Here is a 26,953-nt window from a genome sequence, read left to right as displayed (position 1 = left end):
AAATGGTTGGTGACTTAACTTTGAAATGTATCATTCTTTATTCCGGTCTTGTAGCAGAAGTGAGGGAAAGGGAAACCAGAATTCCTGTATTCAGATGTTATCCCTGCCACTAGACGTGTGGCCCAGGGCCGACTGTTGAACCTACTCTGCCAGATACAGAAGCCCCACTGTGAAGCCTCAGAATGTCTGTGCTGCTCTGACCTGGCCAGGCCCTGCCCACGCATCCTCCTGATGGCAACAGGAGAGCCGACTAAAATCTTCATGGGCATCACGATGAGACCATACGTGCAGTACCCAGACCCCCCGGGACCCTCCACAGGATGGAGGTGGCAAGAGGGCCAACCTCGCCTTCTTGGGCTCCAAGTACACAGAAACCTAACTGCTTCAAGTCTCTTCCCACAACAATATGCTGAGCTGGAAACAATGCCTTGAGGAAAAGTGCTAGGCTTGGCAAACATTATTTTTTTGCCGATTTTGATTACTACACCAATTCAAACTACAAGAGGATTTTCACGACTTCAATTAGAAAAGTTTAAAATCTGAATAAAAAAATTTTAACTTTTCTTTCAACATCTTCAAAGCAAAACAAAGCAGACAGAACAAAGAAGTAATATGAAGAAATGTTTATCCAACTGTGTTTCATTAACTCATTAATTCAATTTCTACTGTAAATATTATAGAAGAAAAAAAAAGTAAAAAAAAAAAAAAAAAAGGATTTCACTGCTGTGGGTCCAACCAAGGTCCCTGAGCTCCTGAGCCCACAAGGCAGGGCTATGACAACGCTGGGATGAAATACTGCAGGGAAACATCTTCATGGAGCAGGTCAAAGTGAACAATCTTGTTCTTCACAATATCTAAGGAGAGAGGAAATTCTTTAGTGTAGAGACCCATTCTGCACACACACTCTCACCCTTAAGCACTGCAGCAGCTTCTCCCCCAAGCCTCTCCTGGAGCACCCAGGCCCTCCCGAGGTGACCAGTCTCCACCATCCCAGCTGACACCAAACAAGGGGCCTGGCTCAGGCCAGCTCATTTTTCACTAAGGAAGAGGCCGAGGTCTCTGGGGCAACAAGTCACAGGGCAAACTTCCCAGAAACCACATGTACCCAAGTCAACGTCCTTCCAGGAAAAAGCAGCTTCTCACCAGTGAGTCCCTGGAATGTGCTGAGAAGAGGCAAGCACATAGGGTCTTACTAGAGAGCAGGAGGCAGTCTGCAAGGGCAGCCATCATGCAGCCTAGGATGAGCAATGAGGCACTGGGTCTAAGACCCAAAGCAGAAGCCAGCCAAGAGGAAGAGGTGTTGCCACAGCATGAAAGCTGCCCAGCTGCCAGGACCGTATCACTGAGGGCAGAAGTTACAGGGGCAGTGGGGCATGCCACACCCAAGGAAAGCTAGCTGAAGCCAGATCAAGCCAGGTGGCAGAAGAAAGGCAGACAAAGAGCACAGCAGGCTGCTGAGACCAATCCCAAGAGAATGGCAAGTCGGGAAGGGACACAAGGGACCAGCAGAAGGACACTCATCAGGAGAGGTGCTGGACACACAGGTGGCAGCAGAGACTGAGAATGCTGGGGAAAGTGCCCCAACCCCTCCAGAGGTGGGAACTCAGCAAGCGCCTGGAGGATGCTGCCACAAAGCCAGAACCACTGGCAGAAAAGGTTTGGGGTAAGAAACAGTGTGAGAAACTCGACTCTGGCTGTCATAACCTTCTGTTCCCCCTCCCTGCATAGCAGCTAAGGCCACAACCCCCACTCCCTACACTTCCCCTATGCAGACAGGAGTGGCTTCCAAGGACCCACAATGGGGCATCACCCAGCCTCGATGGCCCAAGCCAGAGCTCTGAAGAGGCATCTGCACTCAGCCAGGTCCCCAAAGAGCCCTGTGCATGCAGGCAGTTTGAGAAGCACTGTCTTAAGCTGGGAGGACCTCGTGCTGAAGCAGTGGATCCCCATTCGCAGCCTTAGGGGCGTCCACACCATAACTTCTTTAGATGCAGTGCAGGCAGACCCCGGCCCCTGCCCCACGACTCAGCAGCTCTCACTGCTCCTTCCCTATCGTGGTTTTCTGCACCCCGCTTCTGTACCTCACCACCAGTGCAGGCCTCACGCACTAACGCCACTCCCTTCCAGTGGTCAGTCCTCCTTCACTGGAGAACCTTCGGGAACCTCCTACTCGTTCTCTACAGTGCTGACTATCTGACAATTATTAGGTATCCTATATTCCTGGGTCACCCTTCTCAGGTCTGTTCACTGGTGGCGGAGTGCTCAGACTGGGAATTCACAAATAAAGAGGTGTCACCTCCAAGCAAGGCCACAGTTTTCTTTCAATTGCTGTGGTCTCAATAGCAAGGAAACAGACATAGCCTTGAAAAATTCTCAGCAAGTGAGTCTTTCATCTGTAATCAAGGACTAAAGGGTGAAAAAACATGTGAAAACAAGAAAGACAAGGCCAACCAGAATCAAGAGTGCCATTAAAAGCCACTATTAAAAGTCAGTAGGCAGCACAGATGACAAGACACAGGACAACTGGAACAGGTTAGGCTGACACAGGAAAGAAAAGAAATGCTTTGAGATGGAAACTTAAATCCAAGCCCAAAAGAGACAGAGACCCTGTACACATAAGGTTAACACAGCAAAATGGGGCCAGGTGCCTCTGCCCATATGCAGCTTCTCTGTGGATGCAGACTCATTTATGACACCAGGTGAGGCAGTCCAGACCCATCTGCCAGGGACTACTCAGGAAACTGGAGTCCACCAGTGACCGAGCTGTCTCTGCATTTATGAGACTATACACAATGTGTAAGACTACAGTTGATTACAGTGCTTGAAATATGAAAAACAAATCAAAATGCAAACTTACTGCAAGTAGCCTTTGTAGGATTTACTTGTTGTCCAGCAAGGAACTGTAGGAGCTTCCTAATGTCTATGTGCACTTCAGCCATTTGTTCTGAGTTTCTATCTTGAGAAGCATTTTCGGAAGCTAAAACGACAGGAACATTTTAAGACACAATTATCTTCCAGTGAAACAGGGAAGCGAGAGATTGCATGATGACTGTTTACATAAATAAATGGTTTACTTGACCACTGACTTGAGAACCTACAGAAACACTGCATAATATAAATGTGATCGCTCACCAAGCAAGCATTTACTAAGTATTGACTCTTCAAAATACTGTACTATGGGAACTCCCTGGCAGTCCCGTGGTTAGGACTCAATGCTTTCACTGTTGACAGTCGGGGAACTAAGATCCCAAATGGCTTGCAGTAGGGCCAAAAAACCATTCCCAAAACAAGACCATATACAGCTAAATCAAGCCCTCTCATTATAAAGTGGAATGAAAGGGAAGAAAACGTCCATTCAACTCTGGGAAGGTATCAAAGACTCTCTTTGTAATTTACTAAAATAAACAAAATGAGCAACACAAAAATAAGTCACTTCATATAACTACTGTCAAAGCTTTTATTAACATGGATTTCACTTTGCTCCAAGGCATGCCCTTCACTATAAAGTAAAATTCTCTAGCAATACTAAGTTACAAAGTGTCTCTAATAAGCAAACTGGTAGTAAGTAATTTTAACTCTAAAAGTGGAAGGAGTCTTATCAGACCTACTTCAGAACACATGGGTGACTAAATGGTTTTCACAGAGTGAGTACCTTCCTGGGGCCTCTGCATCGTTCCCTGTTGGACCTCCCTCCCACAGCCTGCCCACCACTGTGAGCTCTGCAGCAGACGACTCTAATCCCTGAGCCAAGCTACTCAACCAACCCAGTGTCCCTTCCAGCACTGTTTACGACAGCCAAGACATGGAAGCAACCTAATGTCTAACAACAGAGGAGTGGATAAAGATGTGGTATGTTATTCAGCATAAAAAAGAATGAAACAATATCATCTGTAGTAACATGGATGGACCTAGAGATCATCAAACTAAGTCAGAGTAAGACAAATACCCTTGTATGTGGAGTCTAAAACATTGATACAAATGAGCTTATTTACAAAACAGAAACAGACTCACATATTTAGAAAACAAACTTATGGTTATTGAAGAGGACAGGTGAAGGGGAAGGATAAATTAGAAGTTTAGGATCATCGTATAGAGATAGATATATACACACAGACACACACACCACTATATATAAAATAAACAATAAGGACCTATTACACAAAACAGGGAACTATACTCAAGAGTCTGTAATAACTGATATGGGAAAAGAATTTGAAAAAGAATAGATACATATTATATATATAACTGAATTACTAGGCCATACACCTGAAACCAACACAACATTGTAAGTCAACTATACTCCAATAATTTTTTTTAAAAAATTACTTTTTTAATACACAAAAAAAAGGAGAAAATAAAAAGTGTCATCTATATTTCTGACTCCACCCAGGTGAGAAACTGTAGATTTTGGTAGATGGCACAGCAAGTGAAGAGCTAGAAGGGCTCTTGGACACTGTTGAGCCCAAGCCTAGGTTTTGCAGATGAGGAACAAGGAAGCCCTCAGGCCCACACTTCAGCTTCTCAAGTCCAGGAGGTTCACCTTCCCACCACACTGCAATAACAAGTTACCCAACCCCATTATGTGTTCCCTTCCTGAGCCTGAAACACAGTCACCGAAGTTCAATTCTTTTCCAACTAGAGACCTCAGTATGATATGTCATCTGAACAATTTATCACAGGCAAAATATAACCCACCAGGAAACTTACCTAATGGAGGATTTCCAAGATCTTTAAAGTGAGTTGTAACACATACTAGCTCAGTTTCTATTTTCAAGTTCAATTCTCCATTTAGGTTTGCTTCAATAATCTGCAAATTGAGTATTTTACAGTCTTAAGAAAAGCAAAAGGGAAAAAAAAGTGGATATCAGCTTCCAACAAACCAGGTGACAAAGTAATCCCACAAATCCCAAGACACTTCAGACAGCGCCAAACCCCACATGGCATCAGCAACAGAGAGAAGACAAGGCTGAGCACAGGGCCTTAAAATCTCCAGAGAGCAGCCCCTCGGCGCGCAGAGCGCAGCAGGAAGCTCTGCAAACGGGGGAGGCTGGGGGGCCTTGCCAGCAGCGCTGACAATGCAGACATTGTGCAACTCCTGTAAAACAGAGCAAGAACCAGAAGAGAATGTGAAGCGATAAGCTCGCTACCTGCCTTATTTCGACAAATGGACCAAACTATCTATTACAACTCAACATAACCAGAAAGGCTTCAGAATACAGGAGAATATAACCATTTATATAAAGAATAATCCCAGACATTGGGAAGTGAGATTCCCAAATTCAGAAAGACCCAGAGATGCCGTCAGGCGTCTGGACTCCACCAGGCTGTGGCGCCCTGTGGCTGCCGTGTTTTCTGCACTCAGAGGACAGCTGGGCTTGGTGACTGGTCGCTGTGGCCCTCGCTGCCCCAACAGTGCCCATGACTTCCCTCAGGATCAGAGGGGCCCTTTCATTTTACACTCTGCCCTGCACCAACCAACAGGGTCTCTAAACTACACACAATCTAGAAATGAAGTTCAGAGAAAGAAACAGGTACCTTGATATGGCTTAAGATTTTGGCCATTTGCCCAGGCACACTACATTTCACCTTCTGACATCAATATCTGGCCATCTCTAAAGTCTGGCAGGTCTTTGGAAAGCCCAGGCAGCAGTGTGCAAGTCAACATTTTGTTCAACCAACAATACAAAACTGCCACCAAGCCACTGCAGATAAAGGTGGTCGCTTCACTAGGGAGCCACTGCAGACGTACAGCAAGAGGGAAGAAGCCCCAGGATGAGTGGAGGACACCCTGTTCCACAGGGCTTGGCCACAACTAAACCTCAGATTTACTGAGGAGTACCACTTAGTATTTTTCATTCTTGCTCCTTAAAACTAGTGAACTCTATTTCTCATTGGAGCAACAAAACAAAAAAGATGTTTTCAACTTACTAAGGCTTTGACTTTACGTAGGAAACAGCCTCTAAACATCCTTGTTGCATCATCTAGTATGCGTACCTCTGAATGGGAAGAATTCATCGTCAACCTTATCCTTTCACTTCCCAGAAGTACATGATGTTTCTAAGCCCACTCTATTATCTGGAAAAAACACCTGTCTAAAAAAAAATATGTAAAACAATCCTTGTGCATATTCTGGACTTGTGAATATACAGTGCACAGGGACTCTGTGAGGTTAACACATAACACAGATCCATCTGTTTCAAATAAGCACACACTTAGTATCTGCCTGTAAAGGTTCACTGCTCTTGAAAAACGAGTTTTATAAAGGTTTATTCAGGAAAGCAGCTTGCAATGTCCTAGATTCACTCCAACTTAAACACCTTTTTATGCTTTCTTCAAATTCCTAAAATCTGAGTCATCAAATGCTAGATCCATCTCTCCAAGCACAGTGCCTGGTGCAGGGCAGCACTCAAACAAAATTTACTGAAGGAATTCACCAAGGACCCCCCAAACACGGCTCACCATGCTTATTTTGTGAGTGTCATCTATAGTATTACCCACACCAACATACTCTGCTGTCAAGGATATGGACGGGATCTGACTTCTCCCAGAGATTTCCTTAATGATAACTACTGACCATTCATGGAATAGTGATGAGACACACTGGGAATCTAACATAAATTATCTCCACTGATAAAAAGTAACAGAGCCCCTGTGACTGTTGTGCTGGATAACGCTTCCCACCAGGGTGTACCACTTAGTGGGGGTCGGAGGTGGCTCCAAGCACTCAGCTCTGCCAGCGTATCATGATGCCTCCTGCCCCAAGTCTGCTCCTGTGAAGCTGAGACAACATGTAAGGGGCAATGCAGCACCGCTCTGACCACGGAGCACCACCACAGAAACAGCATCGCTGCGCGCTCGTCAGAAATCAGTCCCAGACCCCACTGCAGATCTCCTGGACCAGAACTTGCATTCTGTCTGAGAGATCCCAATGCTTAAAACCTGATGGAGACTCTTGGCAGTCAATGCCTGCTGCTTCTGCTCCTACCCGAGCCACACACGACCCACCCCCACTGGCCACGTCTCTCACTGAAAGAAGTAAGGAAGGTGCCTCAACAAGGGCTGCTGGGCCTCTGACTGGAGGAGATGCTTTCAATATGTTGAGTCATACTCATTTCCCTTGATTCTCTCGCCTGTCATCTTCAGACACAGAGTTCTGGTTACTCAAGTTAATATTGTTATGCCCTTGGCTACTCCAGTTTTCCACACGCTTGATCACTTTCCATTCAGTATTTCACGGTGCAGGAGTCACTCCACAAAATCCTTGTTTTTAAACACTCCAGGGAAGAGAAAAACACCTCTGATGAATTTTTTTTAAATTTCTGATGATTTAATCTAAGCTACTTTGACGACTGATTTCTACTGGACACAAAGAACAAATAACCGGGTCCTTGAATTAACTGTTCCGCCTTTTCTCTCCTGGGCCTCTCAAGGGCTCCAGGATATCCCCAAAAGAAGCCTCAGCCTGACAACTGGATCAACATCAGGACAGGTGCAGGAGAACACTCATGTCTGCACGGCACACACTGCTTCATGGAAAGTCACTGTAAATTAAAGTGAAATCTACAGAGTAAGTCATGAAAGGAAATTACTCTCAAGTGAGCACAACTTCAGAAATGAAAGTCCGTAAACATTTTCTACGCTTCAGAAAACTTTGGTAATGCCAAAGATCTCCTGAAGCTAATTTCATTCCAGGTCTGTGCACTAATAACCTATTATCTGCCTGCTGAGTGGCAACCCCACAGTGAGTGGCTGTCATGCAGAGATGGTTAAGACAGTTTCCCTTTTCAGGAAGCAGCCAGTTCAGGAGTGGTTCCCAGATGTTAGCAGGCGACTTATCACATAGCAGTGAACAGAACAGCTTTGCAGAGGAGGGGCTTACATCCACGGCAGTGGGAGAGTCTAGAATTTCCATGAACAGTGAGAAGGGCTAAGTGCTTTCCACGGGACGATGGGAAAGAAACAGCCAAGCGTGAAATGGTAGAGACAGGCTTGGAGAGCACCAGTGCTGTGGGGATGGACAACTGCAGAGCAGTTCTGCAGGCAGGGGACAGCCGTGTGGTAACCAGTCTGCAGACGCTAAAGAGCAAAAGTTTCATCAGGTGGACAGTCGTGTCTAAAACACCGAGGGACATATCAAATGAGTTTAGGGGTGACTGAAGAAGTCAGGAGAACCCCAGGAGTGAAGGACAATTCTTCAAAGCTTCCCGTCACTGGCACTGGCACATTCAGCATTTCACTGACACTGAGTGTAAACGTCACAAAAGTAAACATGCCCCTCTACCTGGCCTAAGAGCTGCTTCTAGGAAGAGAAATGTGTCCTGGGGGATTTTTGTCTTGGGCTCATAGAGACATCTGGCAAGTAGATAGGACATTCCACTCACTGCCAGCATCAGTGATCATAAGAAAATATCTACACTATCAGATAAAATACATAATATGCTGTCCAAAACATATGCAAAGAAAGTTAGAACCACTGAACGTACTGTTAATATACTATAAATACTATAAATATGAGAGACTAGGCCAAATATCAGAGAGGAGAGTTGAGAAGATCCAGAGCAGGTTTCACCTGTAAAACCATAGGCTATCAACAACAGGCCAAGCCCCCAGAGCCGGGAGGTGAGGGACACCCCATGATGAATGGAGGGCATCAAGCCCCCACCAGATAAGGCTCCAGCGAGGACACGCAGCCAAAATTACACACTTGGGAGCTCTTTTCAAAGAAGTCAGAACTTACAAGCTGATTGCTGATATTTTTCATTTTCTCCACAACGCTCTTCATAGTCTTCAAGACTGGTAAATAAATACTAACCTACAAAGCAAATGAGAAAGATCAGTAGTATTAAAATATTAACATAGTCAAGTATTGACAAGTGCTCATTACCTGTGTTTGGAATGTGTGTACTCTTAAAAGCTTTGCAATCTTATTTTTAAATTGCCTGAATAAAGTTCTTTCTTTAAAATATAAAAAACAAAAATAATTCTACAGCTTCACTAACTCACGCCTGCCTCCGGTGACCTCAGCGTCCACGTGGCCATTCTCTCGTCCCAGGTCTGTAGCCCTGCTGCTGAGACGCCCCCACACACACCCAAGGGGAGTAAGACAGCACTAGTGGAGGCCATCCTCCAAGGGGTTCACACCCACATTTGGGGCCAGTCTCTGTAACCATGCCCAGACTGGGTTACAACAGTGCCGGTACAATGCTGGCTTTTTCCCAGCGGAGACATCTACTCAAAGCCAAGTAAATATTCCTTATGCTATTTCATGGTCTCTTCTTCAATAAATATGAACAAGAGGCAAAGGACCCTTTGTCATCATCTTTCTTTCCAGTGGCTGTGGGATTCCTGTCAGGAGAACTAAAGCAGCCTCTCCTTCTGGCTATGACACACACCTTGGACATCACTCCTAATAAGACAAAAAAAAAAAACCATGTTCTGTGAAACCCAAATTGGTGCCAGGGCCATTAGTTCTGACAGATATGAAGGCCATCCAAAATGCTACTTCAGTTTTACTTAAGCGCCATTATAGGGCAAGACTTTCTCTCTCTCAATTGTAAAGAGTGTGGCCTTATACATAACACTACTTTAAGATGATTGATGCAAACAACTAAATGAAAACATTCCAATTTTTTGTTCCTGAGCTATCTTTTAAATATGATTATCTCTTTTCAGGTACTATACAACTTTCACATAAAACCTACAGCAAGACTTTAAAGTCAGAGAATCCAAATCACACCATTTAAGACGTGGTGACGCTGGGCATCACTCACGTCAGCATCTGGGACCGTCGGCTCTTGTAAGTCCTTCCATAGTTTTCTAGGAATAACCTTCACTGGGATGTCATGTGTCACAACACGACTACTGCTTGACATGGATAACTGCCAAGAGAAGAATTAAAACACATCAATACTTAAAAAATAAAGAACTGAAAGATAAAAAATGTTGATACCAAACCTAAGTGTTCTCAATTCAGTCACCAACGTTCATTCAACAAGTATTAACAGAGCTTAGAAAAAGGAAGTTAAAGAAGCGAGTGATTAGGACGGTGGAGGAGTAGGACGTGGAGCTCACTCCTCCCACAAACACATCAAAAACATATCTAGACATGGAATGATTCTCACAGAACATCTACTGAAACATGGCAGAAGACCTCAGGCTTCAGAAAGGACAAGAACATCTTCATGTAACCAAAAAAAGACAAAAAGAACCAGAAAGGAATCAGGATGGGGCCTGCACCCCAGGGAGAGAGAGCTCTGAAGGAAGAAAGGTTCCCACACTCTGAATGTCCCCTCACAGGAAGGCAGGGAGACCAGCAGGGACAGAGGGTGAGCTGTGGAGCCTTGGAGGAGAGTGCAGTTAAGCAGTTTACAGAAGGCAGAATGAAGAGAGCCCTGCAGACTGGTGATGCCACTTTCCCCACACTCCCAGCCTCAGGCACATGTCCAACCATATGGGCAGAAACTGTGTGCTGATGCTCAAGCTTCGGAGATCAGACCTAAAGAGAGGACTGGAGGAGGCTGCCAGAAACGGCCTTCAGAAGCTAGGAGTTTGAGATCAGCAGATGGAAACCATTACATATAGAATGGATAGACAACAAGGTCCTGCTGCATAGCACAGGGAACTATATTCAGTATCCTGGGACAAACCAGAATGGAAAAGAATATTAAAATAAGAATGCTTATATATGTATAACTCAATCACTTTGCTGTAAGGCGTAAATTAACAATGCAACACTATAAAACAATAATAAAAAGTACAGTTGAGAAAGCCTCCTCCATAAAAAGCATAAAACTGAATATAATACTCACAGAAAAAATCAAGTACACAGAACGGATAAAGGAGAGGTTGCCAGGATAAGGGAAGGCTGGGAAGGAGGCAGCATTAGTGCTGGGCACTAGAGGAAGAAAAGGCTACAACCAGTGAAAAGAACACAGACTCCAAGTAGAAGACCCAACCTCACCAAAGCCTGGGAGTTGGTAAAGAATGGGACACACATGGAGAACCACTCAGGGGAGATAAGTGGCTCTACAGTGGGTTGAGCCACACTTGAAGGGTTTTGGACAGCAGATGAGAAATGTCAACCTCATTCTGTAAGCAGTGAGACCCTGTGGGGTACACGTGTTCTGAAGAGACCCGAGCATTAAATTCAGCTGGTAGTAGGATGGAAGATAAATGTATTCCTTGAAAACCAAAGGTCATTTAAAGGTGTTAGCAGCAGAACTGAGGGGATAAGGGAGGGACACACAAATTTCGAAGAGGCAAAAATGGTTTTTAGACTAGATGACAATACCACTAAAAGAAATGGACATGCTGGGATATGCAGATCTGAGAAGAAAGATGCAGAAGTGTTATTTCATAGGAAGAGCAGCATCCTCGCTGAATATTATGAGATCACAATGCTATTTAAATATGAGGAGCACCCAACTCCAATGAAAAAATAGTGATGTACCGATCTCTCATTTTAATAAAACCTATTAGCTTCTCCTGTAGAAAGTCAAGGCTTATATAAATACTTCTAATTCCTTCCGGGAAGTTTCAGAAATGGTAGCTTTCTACTCACCAGCTCTATAGAAATTGTAAGGCACGGAAAGTGTTTATTAGTCAACTTAATTTTCAAAGCTCTGGCATTCTGGGCAGTTTTCAAGGCTCGAGATAAATTTTCCGATGTGAGCTCTAAGTAAATTTCATTGTTTTCTGCGGAGACACCTTCCATTTGAAATTCGCTGAAGAAGTTCTCCTAAGGGAAGGAAAAGGAGGAGGACATCTGTGCCCCTTCCAGTGGAATTCAGCGGGAGTTGGGGGAGAGGGGGCGGGCTGCAGGCCTCTCAGGAGCCTCCACTCACCTGTTCCAGCTCACACCACATGCTCACCCCTCCATTGGCCACTTTGTCAGAGAGGACGAAGTTCAACTTATCCGGGCTGATGCGCAGAGTGCAGGTTTTGGCAAGCTTGGCTATCATGTTACTAACTCCTATAGCGAAAGGTTCCAGTAAAGAATTAACTAAGAAGTACGTTAAGTATCCAAAACACCAATTTAGCGAGCAGAATTACCAGCTGCGCACAGTGAGCTTCCCAGTGGGAAAATCAACCTTTCTACTCCCACCTATCGGGAGGCTTTTAATGCCGCTGGCGTCAAGCCGGCCTCCCAACAACCTGGGAATAAGGAAACCGAGACTCGGAGGTTAACTGGCGCCTACTGGCCGCTTTCTTCCCTCCCACGTCCACTCGGGGACGCCGAGTGCTGCAGGGGTCGAGGCAAGGAGAGACACGGCTGGGGCGGGGGGACCAGGGAGCCTGGCTGTAAACGGCGGTCTGCGCCAGGTAAAGTTGTCCGTGAAGCCACTGGGCGGGTTAAGAAAAGCCACGCGAAAGTAATCAAAGTTCAGAAACAACCCTCGGCACCTGCGCCCGCGTCAAGCTCCTGCTCGCCAGCCTGTGCAGCGCGCCAGCCCGTTCGCGGGGCCCGGCCGCGCGCACCGCTCCGTGCAGGCCTCCCGCCCTGCTTTCTACTGTCCTCCCAGCCGCCAGGGGTGACGCGGCCCCTACTCACGCGTGAAGTGGTTTAGACAGGCGGTATCCACGATCTTGGCCCGAAACTTCATGGCTGGACGTGACACGCGCGGGGAGCCCGCCCGCAGCGGACTCGGGAGAGTCCCGCCTTATTCAGCCCGGGGGAAACTCCACCGCGGTACTGGGTTCAGCCCCCTTGGGCCTGAGACGCGCACGCATAGAGTGGGTGGGCTTTTCGGTCGCGCACTCGGGATGACGTAACTCTGCCGGAAGTGACGCGATTCTAAGCCGCAGGTACCGGAAGTGCCTCTGAGTTTTCACAGGTCGAGCTTTGTGTTAAGGAATTTCCAATTCTGTTTTAGAATATAGGAAATAAAATCAGTCTTGTTAGGTAGTTCGAATAAGAAAAAGGAGTCCAGAATGGCGGTGGCTAAAAGACAACGGTGGCTCAGAGGGTAAAGCGTCTGCCTGCAATGTGGGAGACCAGGGTTCGATCCCTGGGTCGGGAAGATCCCCTGGAAAAGGAAATGGCAACCCACTCCAGTATTCTTGCCTGGAGAATCCCATGGACAGAGGAGCCTGGTAGGCTACAGTCCACGGGGTCACAAAGAGTCGGACACGCCTGAGCGACTTCACTTTCACTTTCAAAAGACAAGGAAGGGAAAAGCCCGCGAAAATAGAACCAAGGAAGGGCTGAGGACTTCGGGTAGAACAAACAGCACTCCTGGCTAGCCCAATTTACATCGGGAACTTCCCAGGGGAACGAAAAAACATATAAAAAGAGGAGCCAAAGGGCCTGGGGTCTCTCCCACGCACACGTGCTTGCTTGCTCTCTCTCTTGGCGTCTTTTGGGTTGGCATACCCTCACGCCTGGAGGATGTATTTTCCTTTTATTTTCTAAATAAAACTGAGCTGTAACACTGATCTGTTTGAGAGCTATAACATGGTCTATATCTGAGAGCTGAGAGCTATAACATAGTGTGAGAGCTGTGGCACACTTTAACGTCTGTCACTGCAAATTTTTGTTCTGACGAGACAGAACTGAGGAGATTACACTCCCCTGACAAGTCTCTTATTTATAAAGTGTTAAGTTATCACTTAAATACACACCGCTCTGTGGTAGGGGAGCTTTAGAACCGCCCATGGCTCAGATGTACGCACTGGTACCTCAGCACTGTAGCACCATGTTGGATTATGCTTTGAAAATTGTTTTAATAAACTGTGTTAAACACGGGATGTTTAAAGAACACTGTCAACTAAAAAAAGATGTACAACTTGAGAGTTGTGAGTTAAGTTTTATTTGGGGCAAAATGAGGACTGCAGCCCAGGAGGCAGCATCTCAGATAGCTCTGAGAGACTACTCCAAAGCAGCAGTGGGGGAAAGTGAATATATAAGGTTTCGGTGAAGAGGGAGTTCAATACCATGAAGCACTCATCTTACAAAAGGTTTCTTGTTAGTCATGAGGATCTGCTATCACCATGAAGGGATTTAGTGCTTCTCTAGATATGAGGAGCTACAAGGATTGAGATCATAAAATCTGTTCCTAAAAACATCCAACTATCTAAAGACCTGTCCCACCAGATTCCCTGGAGCACAGTGTGCCTCCCTCCACCCTGAACTCCCTCAGGGGTTCTTGAAGGTCAACAGCTATAGCAGCATGGGGTTCAATTTCCAGAGGCAGATGGCAAAGCCTTTGTTGTTCAACGCTCTTGGTAAGTGCCAATTTGTAGCTGACAACATTGATAGTAATTCTGTAAATTTTATTCAAAACGAACTTCACCAGAGTCTGTTAAAGTCTCCTAGCATAACTGATACAAATGATGTAGTAGAATTTTGAAAAACAAAATGAGAAACAGAATAATTGTCTCCAAACTGATTTTTCAGAGACAAGATAGTCCATCTTAAGAATGTTTTCTTTTTTATGAGCTTTGCAAATAGGAACCTACAACCTTGTTTTTACCTTGACATGTAGAATCAAGAGATGAAAAATAATAACATTATTTTAAAAAGCACAAAATATAAAAACCACAAGCAGTTCTGCCTATTTTAAGACTATAACATGAAAGTAGGCTCCAATCTACATTGTTACAGGTATTTCACAAACCAAATGTGATTAATGTCACATTTAAATTTTTTACTAAAAAAACATGCTTTCTTTACTTCATAGATTAATTTTAAAAGATAAATCATTAAATGAGATTGTTGCTATGGATGTGCCGTGTGCTTAGTAGCTCAGTAGTGTCCATCTCTGTGATGCCATGGACCTGCCAGACAAGAATACTGGAGTGGGTTGCCATGCCCTTCTCCAGGGGATCTTCCCAACCCAGGTATCAAACCCAGGTCTGCCTGCATTGCAGGTGGATTCTCTACCTACTGAGCCACCAGGGAAGCCTGTGGAAGTCATGAATTATGATTAAATACTAAGTAAACTTTGTAATAGGTTTCGCAGGTGGTGCTAATAGTAAAGAATCCGCCAGCCAATGCAGGAGGTGTGAGAGGTACGGGTTGGATCTCTGGGTGGGGAAGATCTCCTGGAGGAGGAAATGGCAACCAGTGTTCTTGCCTGGAGAATCACACAGAGAGAGGAGACTGGTGGGCTAGAGTCCATGTAGGGTTGCAAAGAATGGGACACGACTGAAGCAACTTAGCACGCAGACTCACAAACTCTGTAAACAATATTTTATAATATACTGATACTTCAACATACTTAATTTTTTTGCCATTAGAAAGATTTTTTAGGAGTAATAGCATCAATGGTGTTGGATGTTGCAGGGGAAATTGTCTAAGCATGGATGTATGAGTTTTGTTCAAGAGGAAAAAAATTAAAGCTCTTTGGCAATATTAACCCCCCGAAACAAAGATTTTTATTTTAAACTTCCTAAGATACATGATTATACATTCTAAACAGGTAAGGGCCCAAATAATATAGGGAATTCTGACCCAACAAATATAAAATTAAGCTGCAATGATCTTTTCCTGAAAGATAATAGGAATTGTGTTTTCTTGCAGTTTCCTTAAATAGGTTTAAGAAATTAATAATTCAATAATTTCAATATTGATAATTAAATATAGACACTACATCCCTACATTGCTTCCAAACAATTTGAAGGCAGGAATGAGGTCACTAGAGCTCTCTAGAAGCCTGTGTTCTACTGAGTATTTTTTTTTTAAATGTATACCATACTTATCTGTTTCACATAGTTAGCATATAACCACATGCAACAATACTGCTGTATTTTCAGTTATTTCATATTTAAGGGTCCAAAATATACTCACAAAATATTATTGTTTGTGAATGTCAACCAGTTTTTAATTTATATTCTATTGGAAACATGCCACTCTGGTCATATATGCTAAATGTATTCTGAAAATAACCAAAGATGACAATTCACAAGCAGAGTCTCACCCCCATATAGAAATTCTAATTGCCCTGAAAACCTGTAGGTTAAGTTCTCAACCTTTGAAAATGAGCAAAAATGTTCCAGAGCAGTCACTGTAGCCATGTATTTGGGCTTTGTATTTACACATTGTTTTGTATATTTATACATATTTACAGCATTAGATTTGAGACCTAAAGGTGGCCACACATTAGTCAGCTAAGTCCCATATCAAAAATAAAATGAAAAAGGAATTGAAGAGATTTTGTGCTTCGAATAGCACAGACTTCAGAAACTGAATGCTTAGACATAAAACTCCAACATTTTTCTTTAACTAAGAGGTCATCACCATGGCTTTATGGCTTTCAAGCAGTAGTCTATATATCAGTGTGTTATTAATCAAAGAGTACAGTCCCTACCACGAACTTGGATCAGATACCACAAGCATTAACTTTGCCTTTCCCCCAAAGAATCATTTTCTTTTGAAGAATTAGGCAGTTAAGGCAGATTTTAACAAAAACTTATCATATACTCAGCTTAAAAATGGAAGCTCCACCTAGTTACAATAATATATGTACCTAAGTAACGTGTCATTTACCAGTTAGGCAAACATCTTTATCTTGAGGATAAAGTCGCTTTTGAAAAGTGATTCTTTATTTTCTCATTCAAAAAGAAACACTGTGTAAAAAATATTAAAGAGTTATATTTGTAAGAATAACCTCCAGGTACCATGTTGGCAAAGGTCCAACAGATTATACAGGTCTGGAAATTAGGAAAAAAGACTTCCCTGGAGCTCTGGGTTCGTGGCCAGTGTTTCTGAGTAGGAATCAGGAGGAAGGACAGTACAGTAACTTCATGATTTTTAGAAATTTCCTTCCAAGATGCATGGATCCTTGGGAGGAATCAAACCTTAAACCCCACTCAGCTACCATCTTAAACTTGTAGTTTCCAGCCTCAAAGGAATAGGACTTGGGGAAGAATGGAAAAGGAGAATGTACTGAGTATTCTAATGCAATGTACATTTGTTGCAGGAAGGGGGTCCCTTCCAGCAACAAAGAAAGTGAGATGCATAAAAGTTAAATAATATGCCTAAAGTCAAGAGGAAGTTAAGTGGTAGATCTTCCCAAAAGGTAATTGTCATTCGTCAATTCTCCAGAATCAAGACAATCTCCAATTTTTGGACTTCTGCCTCTAAGATCTTGAAAATGAAAGTGCTCAGTCATGTCCGACTCTTTGCAATCCCATCGACTGTAGCCCGGCCAGGCTCCTCTGTCCATGGGGCTTTTCCAGGCAAGGATACTGGAGTGGGTTGCCATTTCCTTCACTCTAAATGCTCAATGAAGTTATTCCTGAACTTGCAATGTCCTCGTACTGTCTCTTGGCCCACTCAAATCTACCTAACTCGCCCCTTCTTTGAATATTTGTATCCTCCCTAAACAGCATAGTTCAACCTCCAATTGTAAACTAGTTATAATTAGCACATATTGTTCCATGCATCAGTCATGTTTCCATGACATGCATGTTTCCATGCATCAGTCATATCTCACCATAGTATTTCTCCAAATCTATGACTACAATTCAGCAAATTTAGATTAATGAAAAAAACCATATACTAGTTTTCAGAGGGGACTGTCAAAAAATGACTATCTATAATTGGGAAGTTGGCAAATATAGTTGGGAAGTACATTTATACTTGTAAAGTATACTTGTAAAGTACATTTATACTTATTGAAAAGTGCAGAAAGAGAAGTAGGGAAACATGGGTTGAATATGTCCCTCAAAAATTCATCTGCTGAGGTCCTAACTCCCCCAGCATACATTAGGATGTAATGTTACTTGGAGGTCAGGTCTTTACTCAAGTAATCAAGTTAAAAAGAGCTCATTAGTATTAGCCTTAATCCATATGGCTGTTTTTGTTAGGAAAAGGGAAAATCTGGAGGCAACCTCACACACAGAATGTGCCATGCAAAGATGACAGAAATTGGGGTGATGCTTCTACAGGCCAAGGAGTGCCAAAGGCTGCCAGCTAACCACTACAAGCTAGGTGAGTGGCATGGAACCTATCCTTGCTCACAGCTTTCTGAAGGCATCAATCCTGTTGGTACCTTGATCTCCAACTTCTAGCTTCTAGAACTGTGAGACTATAAATTTCTGTTTTTTAAGTCCCCAGTTTGTGACGCTTTGTTATGGTAACTTTAGCAAAGTAATACAAGAAATAAGGGAAGAAGGTTTTGGATAAATCACACAGTGAGATGTCATATTTAAAAACTGTTAGCGGAAGACTTTCCTGGTGGCTCAGTGGTAAAGAATCCACGTGTCAATGCAGAAGACATGGGTTCAATCCCTAATCGGGGAAGACTTCACATGCCATGGAGCAACTAAGCCTGTGTGCCACAACAACAGAAGCCACTGCAATGCGAAGCCCATGCACTGCAACTAGAGAGTACCCCCACTCGCCACAACTAGAGAAAAACCCACACAGCAATGAAGACCCAGCACGGCCAAAAATAAATAAAAATTTATATTAAAAAACTGTTAGGGGAGTGAACAGGGGTACCTGTTTATTAAGGCCCAATAAAGCCTTGCTTCCCTGGTGGCTCAGACGGTAAAGAATCTGTCTGCAATGAAGGAGACCCAGCTTTGATCCCTGGATTGGGACGATTCCCTGGAGAGGGGATTGGCTTCCCACTCCAGTACGCTTGCCTGGAAAAGTCCATGGACAGAGGAAGCTAGCAAGCTACATACAGTCCAGAGGAGGCTGGCAGGCTACATGTAGTCCATGGGGTCAGAAAGAGTTGGACATGACTGAGTGATTAACATGTGAAAAAAACAAACCTGTTAGGAAAGTGTAGTCTACTATCACATACGATGACAACACTTGTTCCTGATCTTCGTTAATAAAGTTACTAGTGAAGAGGGGAGGAAGTCAGGAGGGTAGGGGATTTGTACAAAACAGTTGGCTTAAAGTACAATAGTTAATTGAAGGCTTTTTCCCGGAATTGCTTTCAGGTGTTTTAAATCTGTCTTTCACCATGGATTTTTTTTTCCATTTATTTTTATTAGTTGGAGGCTAATTACTTTACAATATTGTAGTGGTTTTTGCCATACATTGACATGAATCAGCCGTGGATTTACGTGTTCCCCATCCCGATTCCCCCTCCCGCCTCTCTCTCCATCCCATCCCTCTGGGTCTTCCAGTGCACCAGCCCTGAGCACTTGTCTCATGCATCCAACCTGGGCTGGTGATCTGTTTCACCCTTGATGGTATACTTGTTTCAGTGCTGTTCTCTCAGAACATCCCACCCTCGCCTTCTCCCACAGAGTCTAAAAGTCTGTTCTGTACATCTGTGTCTCTTTTTCTGCTTTGCATATAGGGTTATCGTTACCATCTTTTAAAATTCCATATATATGCGTTAGTATACTGTAATGTTCTTTATCTTTCTGGCTTACTTCACTCTGCACCATGAATATTTTTAACCCAGTTTTTAAAGAGAAACCTGTATGTTAAACATTTGATGAATGTGTTACAAATTTGGCATTATGACATTAATGGGTCCCATCACTTCATGGCAAATAGATGGGGAAAAAGTAGAAATGGTGACAGATTTTATTTTCTTGGGCTCCAAATTCACTGCAGACAGTGACTGCAGCCACGAAATTAAAAGATACTTGCTCCTTGGAAGAAAAGCCATGACAAACCTAGACAGCGTATTAAAAAGCAGAGACATTACTTTGCTGACAAAGGTCCGTATAGTCAAAGCTATGGATTTTCCAGTAGTCACGTGTGGATATGAGAGTTGGAACACAATAAAGGCTGAGCACCAAAGAACTGATGCTTTCTAACTGTGGTGCTAAAGAAGACTCTTGAGAGTCCCTTGGACAGTAAGGAGATCAAACCAGTCAATACTAAAGGAAATCAATCCTGAATATTCATTGGAAGGACTGATGCTGAAGTTCCAAAACTTTGGCCACCTGATGTGAAGAGCCAACTCACTGGAAAAGACCCTGATGCTGGGAAAGACCGAAGGCAAGTGGAGAAGGGAGCGACAGAGAATGAGATGGCTGGATGGCATCACTGACTCAGTGGACACGAGTTTGAGCAAATTCCGGGAGGTAGGGAAGGTAAGGAAGTAAGGACAGGAAAGTCTGGCTGCAGTCCATGGGGTCACAGTCAGACACAACTGGGCGAATGAACAACAACAAAGCATGTGAGTGTTCTGGGTCATGTTTTTATAGGAAAGGTGATGTGTGCTCAATAGTGTTCTTACAATTTCTCTTGACCCTGACAGTAGTACCAGTTCACAGAATGATTTATTTTTAAAACTGAGGCTCCATTATTACACAGTACTCTTATTTCCCCCCATTAGAACTTGGTAGACCAGGGGCTTTTATGTATTCAGGGGGTTTTATTTACTCTGTCATATAATTGTGTTTCAAATCCATCCACAGCCCTAACCTTTTACTCAATGTCTGCTCCTGACAAAATATTTTCAGTCTCCCCAAATGTAGCAAACCATATACAAATAAAACTCACTGTATGTTTTAGCTTTATAATAGTATCCTTTTTCCTAAGAAAATTATACCATAGCCTTCCTAAAGCCTTTTATATAGAAATAATACCAATAACAATATTTGATAACAAGAAAATGAAGGCACTGGTCAGAAGATACAATTTCAGAAAAATATATTGAAATATGTGTCATGAACAAAGGAAGCTCTTGTCCTTTGCTTTCAACTTTCAATGTACTCAGTTTACAAAATAAATAGGAAAAAACTGCCTTGCCATATATTGCTCCAGAATTATTTATAAATTGCACACCCTGTTCTTCAAATTCCAAGTATTTCAAAGGAAAGGACATGTTTCAGATAAAGCTATACTTCACATAGCTTGGTATCTGGGTACCCCAAAGGATTTGATTTCTATTATGAACACATTAATAATACACACAAAGGACATTATTTCCTCTGAATTCTTCAAAGTACCCAACAATTATTAATTAAGCTACTATCATATAACAAGAAACAAAACTTTTAAAATTAGAAGTGCCTAAAATTAGTGGTTAGTTATGGTCCAAAAAGGTAGTTGAAATCCAGCTGAGACACTGAGCCCAACTTTTACTCTACAAGAAAATACTCCAACTTTCCAACTACATATTTTTCTCTTTTTTCTGCTTTTCTCATTCCTGTCACTTATTTGATTTGGCTTTCCCTTCAGCTGGCCTGTGACACACATTCAAAACTAAAGAGATTCCTCTGATATGTTCCCTCTTTTGCCACTTCCAGTCACAAAACAGAAAACAAATCAAATGCTTCTCTGAAATAGCTCTTCAAGGAAAAAAATAGATATTTTTCATTATTAAACTCTGCAGTAAAGGCTGTACCATGTTGTCTGCAAACATTTATCAACAATGTTTGTATCTTAATTCCCAAGGTATAAACTTTTGCAAGGCAAGCTATGTTTAATTATAAAATACTTTAGACTCATAAAAAGTTACAAAGCCAAAACAAAACACTCATGTACCTACTATCCAACTTAACAATTTGGTCTTCAAAAAAAATGCTGCCATATTTTAAAAATGTAAGTGTCTTTTGTATAACTTTTACTGTTTATATTACTGATCATTTTCATTGTTTTTTAAGCTATAGCTTGTAAGTATACTTATATGCTGTTGCTTTGAAACATTATTTTTAATGTACCTTAATGGTATATTGTCGCTTAGTCACTCAGTCGCATTCAACTCTTTTATGACCGTATGGCCTGTATCCCGCCAGGCTCCTCTGCCCACAGGATTTTCTGGGATTAGTGGAGTGGGTTCCCATTTTCTCCTCAGAGGATCTTCCTGACCCAGGGATCCAACCCGCGTCTCCTGCACTGCAAGAGGATTCTTTACCAGCGAGCTGTCATGGAAGCCCCAAAGGTACATTACAAATTGTATTACAAATTTCTAGATGGAACTTACCTTTATTAACTGAAATCTTATCAGAACTTTGTAAACCTCAAGAAACTGGGAAATATTCCATGTGTCTGTGTATATTTTTAGCAAGAAAAACAAATCTGTAGCTTTCATTAACTTTCTCCAAAGAATCTCTGACTTCTGTCCTCACAAAACAAATGAACACTGAGCTAAAAGAAAACATAACTTTATAAGAAAACTGGATAAAACCTGAAATAAAATACCCCTGACCTAATTTTTCCCATTATGAAAGCAGATTTTTTCCCCCTGAATAATAAATGTTTATTACTTAAAAGAAAACAGTAATTTAACATAAAGGTCATTTTGCTATGATAAGAATATTATGGATATATATTATAAAAAGAACAACATAGTAAGTTTCTGAATTTTTTTCTTCCCATAGGTAAAAATCTTTCCAACCTCACAGTATAGTATACTTAATACTTGACAGTGTCTGGTGATATACATTTGTGATTCATGATGGTAAATCTATCTGGTGTAGTAAGCTCTGCATGAACTACTGGGACTTGGTAAAAATTTGTTATACATAGTGTATTGATACCCTGGCCGTTCAGTACTATAGCAATTAAGGATCCAAAAAGTATTTATTTTGAAAGATGAAAATGAAAAAGTCTTGCTTAAGGACAAAATAAATGGCAGTTAAAGTATTTATTTCAAAATAAATGTTTAAACTTATTTTTTATAAAATGAAAAAGGAATTTAGATTTTCTTCTTTAGAGTAAAAATCAACCATCAAAAAAAGGGATAGAGGGTACACTTTTGGTAGGAAAATAAAAATAATGGAACATTTTAGTGAGTTACATAAAATGTTTCAGTTAGTCGTAGAGTAGTAACCTAGGTAATAAAGACATAATAAGCTACAATTCCTCTTAGTCCTCAACACACATCTGCTACCCTTTGTTACAGCAAAAAGCAAGATTATGGTGTCAGAAATTCACCGGATGAAACTGTCCTCACACACTGCTACTTGTTTATACTTAGGAAATAACAGAAGTAGAAAAAGTAGAAATAATAGAAAGAGAGAAAAATGAGACTCAAGTCATAAATGTAAAACATACCCAGTATGAAACCTGGACACTACGATCAGTAGAGATGTTCAAATTCCCAATGCTTTCCTCACTCTTTTACTTTTCTGTAAAATGCTCTAATCTCCAGCAGCTTCTGCTGTTCAATGTGAGATCCTTGAGGGCAGCCGGTCCTATCTATTCTCCTCAACACTGTACATGCAGTGCCCTGCACAGTGCCTGACACAAAGGAGAAACTCAATAAATACCATGCATGAAAACAAATACAAGAAAAGCCAGTGATCTGGGGACTGGGATGGGAGGTAGGAGTGGAGAATAGAAAACAGAACAAATAAAAGTGAAATAACACTTGTAAGACACTCACATTGTCATATCAGAAGAAATTTAAGTAGAATGATATGGACATTTTTATTTAATACTTGTTAAGGGTTCCCATTTTCTCATTTGAAAAGACCCTGATGCTGGAAAAGATTGAAGGAGGGAGGAGAAGGGGATGACAGAGGATGAGATGGTTGGATGGCGTCACCGACTCAACGGACATGAGTTTGAGTAAGCTCTAGGAGTTGGTGATGGACAGGGAGGCCTGGCATGCTGCAGTCCATGGGGTCGCAAAGAGTCGGACATGACCGAGCAACTGAACTGAACTGAACTGAAGGTTTCCCTGGGGGCTCAGATGGTAAAGAATCTGCCTGCAATGCAGGAGACCCAGGTTCAATCCGTGGGTCAGGAAGATCTCCTGGAGGAGGGCATGGCAACCCACTCCAGTATTTTTGCCTGGAAAACCCCATGGACAGAAGAGTCTGGTGGGCTATAGTCCATGGAGTCACGAAGAGCTGGACAAAACTGCACAACTAACACTTTTACTTTCCAAGGCTTCACTTAGCGTTAAATTCCAAAACAATTTCTAACAGTTGAAGAGTAGCACTGAAGAATACTTTTCAGAAGCTCTTTAACTTGCTATTATTCTATAAAAACAAACAAAAAAACTTTGGAAAAGTTTATATAATGAACTCATTTAGGCAAAAAGATACATGCATAAAAATATCCTGTAGGAACATGTGGTTTTCTCTAAGAACTGGAAAGCCTGATGCAAAAAGATTGGAACTTTTTTTTTTTTTTACTATATATGCTTTTGCACTGTTTAAATTTTATTTTTTTTTAAATATGTGTATTTTACAATAAAATACATTACAAGAAAATGTCTAATTTTAAGTATTTTTGAAAGTCAAGAAAAATTTAGAAATTACAATCTCCTGAGAATATATTGACGATTGATAATATTCCTTAATACTGTACTTCCTATTTATTCTCTTTACTAAAATATGGAAGTAGACAGTGAAACAGACAGAAAATGAGATATACATTAGTGTGTTCCAAAGGAGGAAAATAATATTCATACTTAAGAAAGAAAAAATTCCAAAAGCTAAAACTGCAAAGATCTATCTGCTGATTATCAGTGATCTTTATTATCAGTGAATATGTTCAAATTCAGGAGTTTGAGGTTTTTCAAAAAAAAGAGAACTAGTACAAATTTAGGAGAACCAGGTAATGACAAACTCAAAAACAGAAATAAAACCTAGTTGCTCTTAAGGAATCCTTTTTTATAACCTTAAAAATTATCTCACTAGAGACATACATATAGAATACTATAGGATGTTATTACAGGTGGATGACCATAATATTATAAACTGTCATTTTTAACTCTCAGTTATTTTTTTATCTGTTGATAAACTTAACTAAACATCTTTAAAAATATGGTTCTTGAATGATAGTTTATACAGCAGGTTAGTGACAACCAACATTCTAAAAAATGTTCGTCAAAGAGCTTTCAAATGAACACAATTTCAGTATCACTTTTAATACATTTAAGTTATATCCATTCTAGGACTCGAAACAGCATTCTTTGATGGTGGCTCACTATAAGATACTGTATTGGAAATATGTAGATTAAGCAACTGCTTCTTATGATATGCATCATTTTCCTGGTTGGCGTGTTCATCCAGAGATTTCCTTATACAGTTCTTTAGTTCATCAATTCCTTCTCCAGTAATTGCAGAGATGGGGATGATTTGTTGGAATTCCACAGTCCTCTCTGGAATCATGCTTTTTTCAAATAAATGCAAAAATTCTGAAACAACACAAATATAAGCTGATTTTCATTGTCTTTGAAAATAAGTCAACTATGCTAGAGGTTTCATTTGTGAACCAAAAACTTAGCAGTTTTTCTTTTTTCCTTCTCTAATAAGCTCTTAGCACCTTTGGTTTTTACTAACGACAATGGTAAGGTTCTTGGCACATGAGTGGTGCTCAGTAAATATTTGTTACATGAATATATTTTAAACTGAATGAAGTACAAGTTCCCAAGTAATGGTAAACAGTGGTAAAAAATTTGCCTGCCAATACAGGAGAGGCAGGAGACGCAAATTCACTGAGTTAGGAAGATTCCCTGAAGTAGGAAATGGCAACCTACTCTAGTATTCTTGCCTGGAAAAATTCTATGGACATAGGAGTCTGGCGGATTATGGTCCATGGGATTACAAAGAACTGGACACGACTGAGCACACAACCCTCCAATCAAAAGATAAATCACACAAGATTATTTACTTACAGAAGCAATACATTTTGTTTTGGGGCAGTTCAATAACGTAAGGCAACACAGACTCTGAGAGCTTTTCTATAAAAATAAAATCATTTGTGACTTGGGATATTCTAGTTTGCTTCAGCACACAGGTGGCCTTTAACTGTCCAAATTTAGAGACTTATCATCACTGGTACTAGGAGCCATACTAAAATTGAGAACAATTCAAGGAGAGTTCATTTTAGATGAATCCAATATTTCACCCCATTGGGGCTGACAACCGTTAGGTAACTTTTGCTTCTTCTTTGCTACCAAGGCTACAGAAGGGAGGATGGCATACTGATGGGATGGATCAACACTGATATCACCTGGAAAGGCTGGCTAAAAGAGATTAACCAAATCAATACAAAGCTTGGTTTCTGGGATTCATTTAGCCCCAAGGAAAAGAGAGGCTAATTTGGAAATTATCACTGAGGTGACTATATAGTTTTTATTATAGGCCAAAATAGCCACAAACTCCTGAGTTACCCCCTCTCTGGTACCTCTTCTGAAAATTCCCTTTTCTGCAAGATCAACCAGCAAACAGATCTAATGACCTCATAAAACAAATGACATAAAGGAATAAACATTTTATTATTTATAAATATTTCGAGGAATATTTATACCCCCAAAGTAACTTATTAACTCAAGGGCAGGCCCAATATATACATAAGGGTTTTTAGGAGAAGAGAGAGGATCTTCTGGTGCTGTCTGATAGTCCTGGTACATTATAATTTATTTTCCTCAATTTTTATCTCAAGGATAAAAACAGGTTAAGTCTATTTAAAAAACATGTTAACCACTTACCTTCCATCCTCCTTTTCTCATTTGTGCAAAAGGTCCTCTACTAGACTCAGAAAAATGAAAGCATCATCTCTATACGGTAGAGTGTGTTCTGCAAAGGTCAATATTCAAAACAATGGAGAATCCCTTTAAATTCCTTTATACAAAGTGGTTCATTTAGGGACCAATTTCACACAAATCCTTTAGAAGTAACAGCATCTATTATTCTGTGCCACAGATACAAACAACTCAAGTTCCTTTTAGAAGATTAATACTCTCCAGAGATCTATAGACCTGGCACTGCAAAGATACATGTCTCTTTAGAACTACTAGCCCTGTTTTTAAATTCATGATGTACTAGGGGAATGAAGTTTTAGAACTTGTGAAATAAGTTAAAAGTGAAAAGACTTCATAGGTATATGGTGACCTTTTCCTCTTCTGAACCAAATCCCATTAACTCTTTAAGAGCCCAGTTTAAGTTTTACTTCTTGATGATGCCTGAAGTTTTCAGCTCAAATTAATCTTTCTTCCCTTCTATGTCTTATAACACATTGTCCATATGACATTTAAGTTTCATATGGTATGTGTTCTTTCTTCAAACACACTTTTTTTTTTTAAGAGGAACAGGTTTCAGTTTTTTTCCCCACTGATTATAGTACACTGAA

At 41.4% G+C, this 26,953-nt stretch overlaps 2 protein-coding genes and 1 long non-coding RNA gene across 5 annotated transcripts in view; 1 reads left to right on the top strand and 2 right to left on the bottom strand.

Moving 5' to 3' along the window:
• Positions 1-608: 608 nt before the first annotated feature.
• Positions 609-12,768, bottom strand: HUS1 (HUS1 checkpoint clamp component). Of its 2 annotated transcripts, XM_043463419.1 has the most exons (8): positions 12,551-12,767; positions 11,844-11,971; positions 11,561-11,737; positions 9,771-9,878; positions 8,738-8,812; positions 4,708-4,807; positions 2,858-2,977; positions 609-854 (listed from the first exon to the last, which is right to left on the bottom strand). In XM_043463419.1, exons 1-8 carry the CDS (start codon positions 12,600-12,602, stop codon positions 772-774), a joined length of 843 nt encoding a protein of 280 aa, XP_043319354.1. In that variant the 5' UTR covers positions 12,603-12,767; the 3' UTR covers positions 609-771. The 2 variants fall into 2 exon arrangements, with proteins under 2 accessions (XP_043319354.1, XP_043319355.1); XM_043463420.1 differs by lacking the exon at positions 9,771-9,878 and having other exon boundaries at positions 12,551-12,768.
• A 1,395-nt stretch (positions 12,769-14,163) lies between these two features.
• The window catches only part of LOC122438507, a 25,218-nt gene continuing 12,428 nt past the window's right edge, over positions 14,164-26,953 (top strand). Inside the window, exons 1-3 of the long non-coding RNA XR_006268576.1 lie at positions 14,164-14,223; positions 17,809-17,932; positions 21,661-21,806. This is a non-coding gene — a long non-coding RNA (uncharacterized LOC122438507). The remainder of the gene's footprint in view (positions 14,224-17,808; positions 17,933-21,660; positions 21,807-26,953) is intronic.
• The window catches only part of GTPBP10 (GTP binding protein 10), a 27,126-nt gene continuing 24,505 nt past the window's right edge, over positions 24,333-26,953 (bottom strand). For both annotated transcript variants that reach the window (XM_043463417.1, XM_043463418.1), the window contains one exon: positions 24,333-25,016. In XM_043463417.1, the coding sequence (XP_043319352.1) occupies positions 24,754-25,016 (263 nt within the window). In that variant the 3' untranslated portion in view covers positions 24,333-24,753. The remainder of the gene's footprint in view (positions 25,017-26,953) is intronic.

This window comes from Cervus canadensis, chromosome 3 (assembly GCF_019320065.1).
Source record: "Cervus canadensis isolate Bull #8, Minnesota chromosome 3, ASM1932006v1, whole genome shotgun sequence".
In the NCBI taxonomy this organism is placed as follows: Eukaryota; Metazoa; Chordata; class Mammalia; order Artiodactyla; family Cervidae; genus Cervus; species Cervus canadensis.
This window is presented reverse-complemented; position numbering and strand designations above follow the sequence as displayed.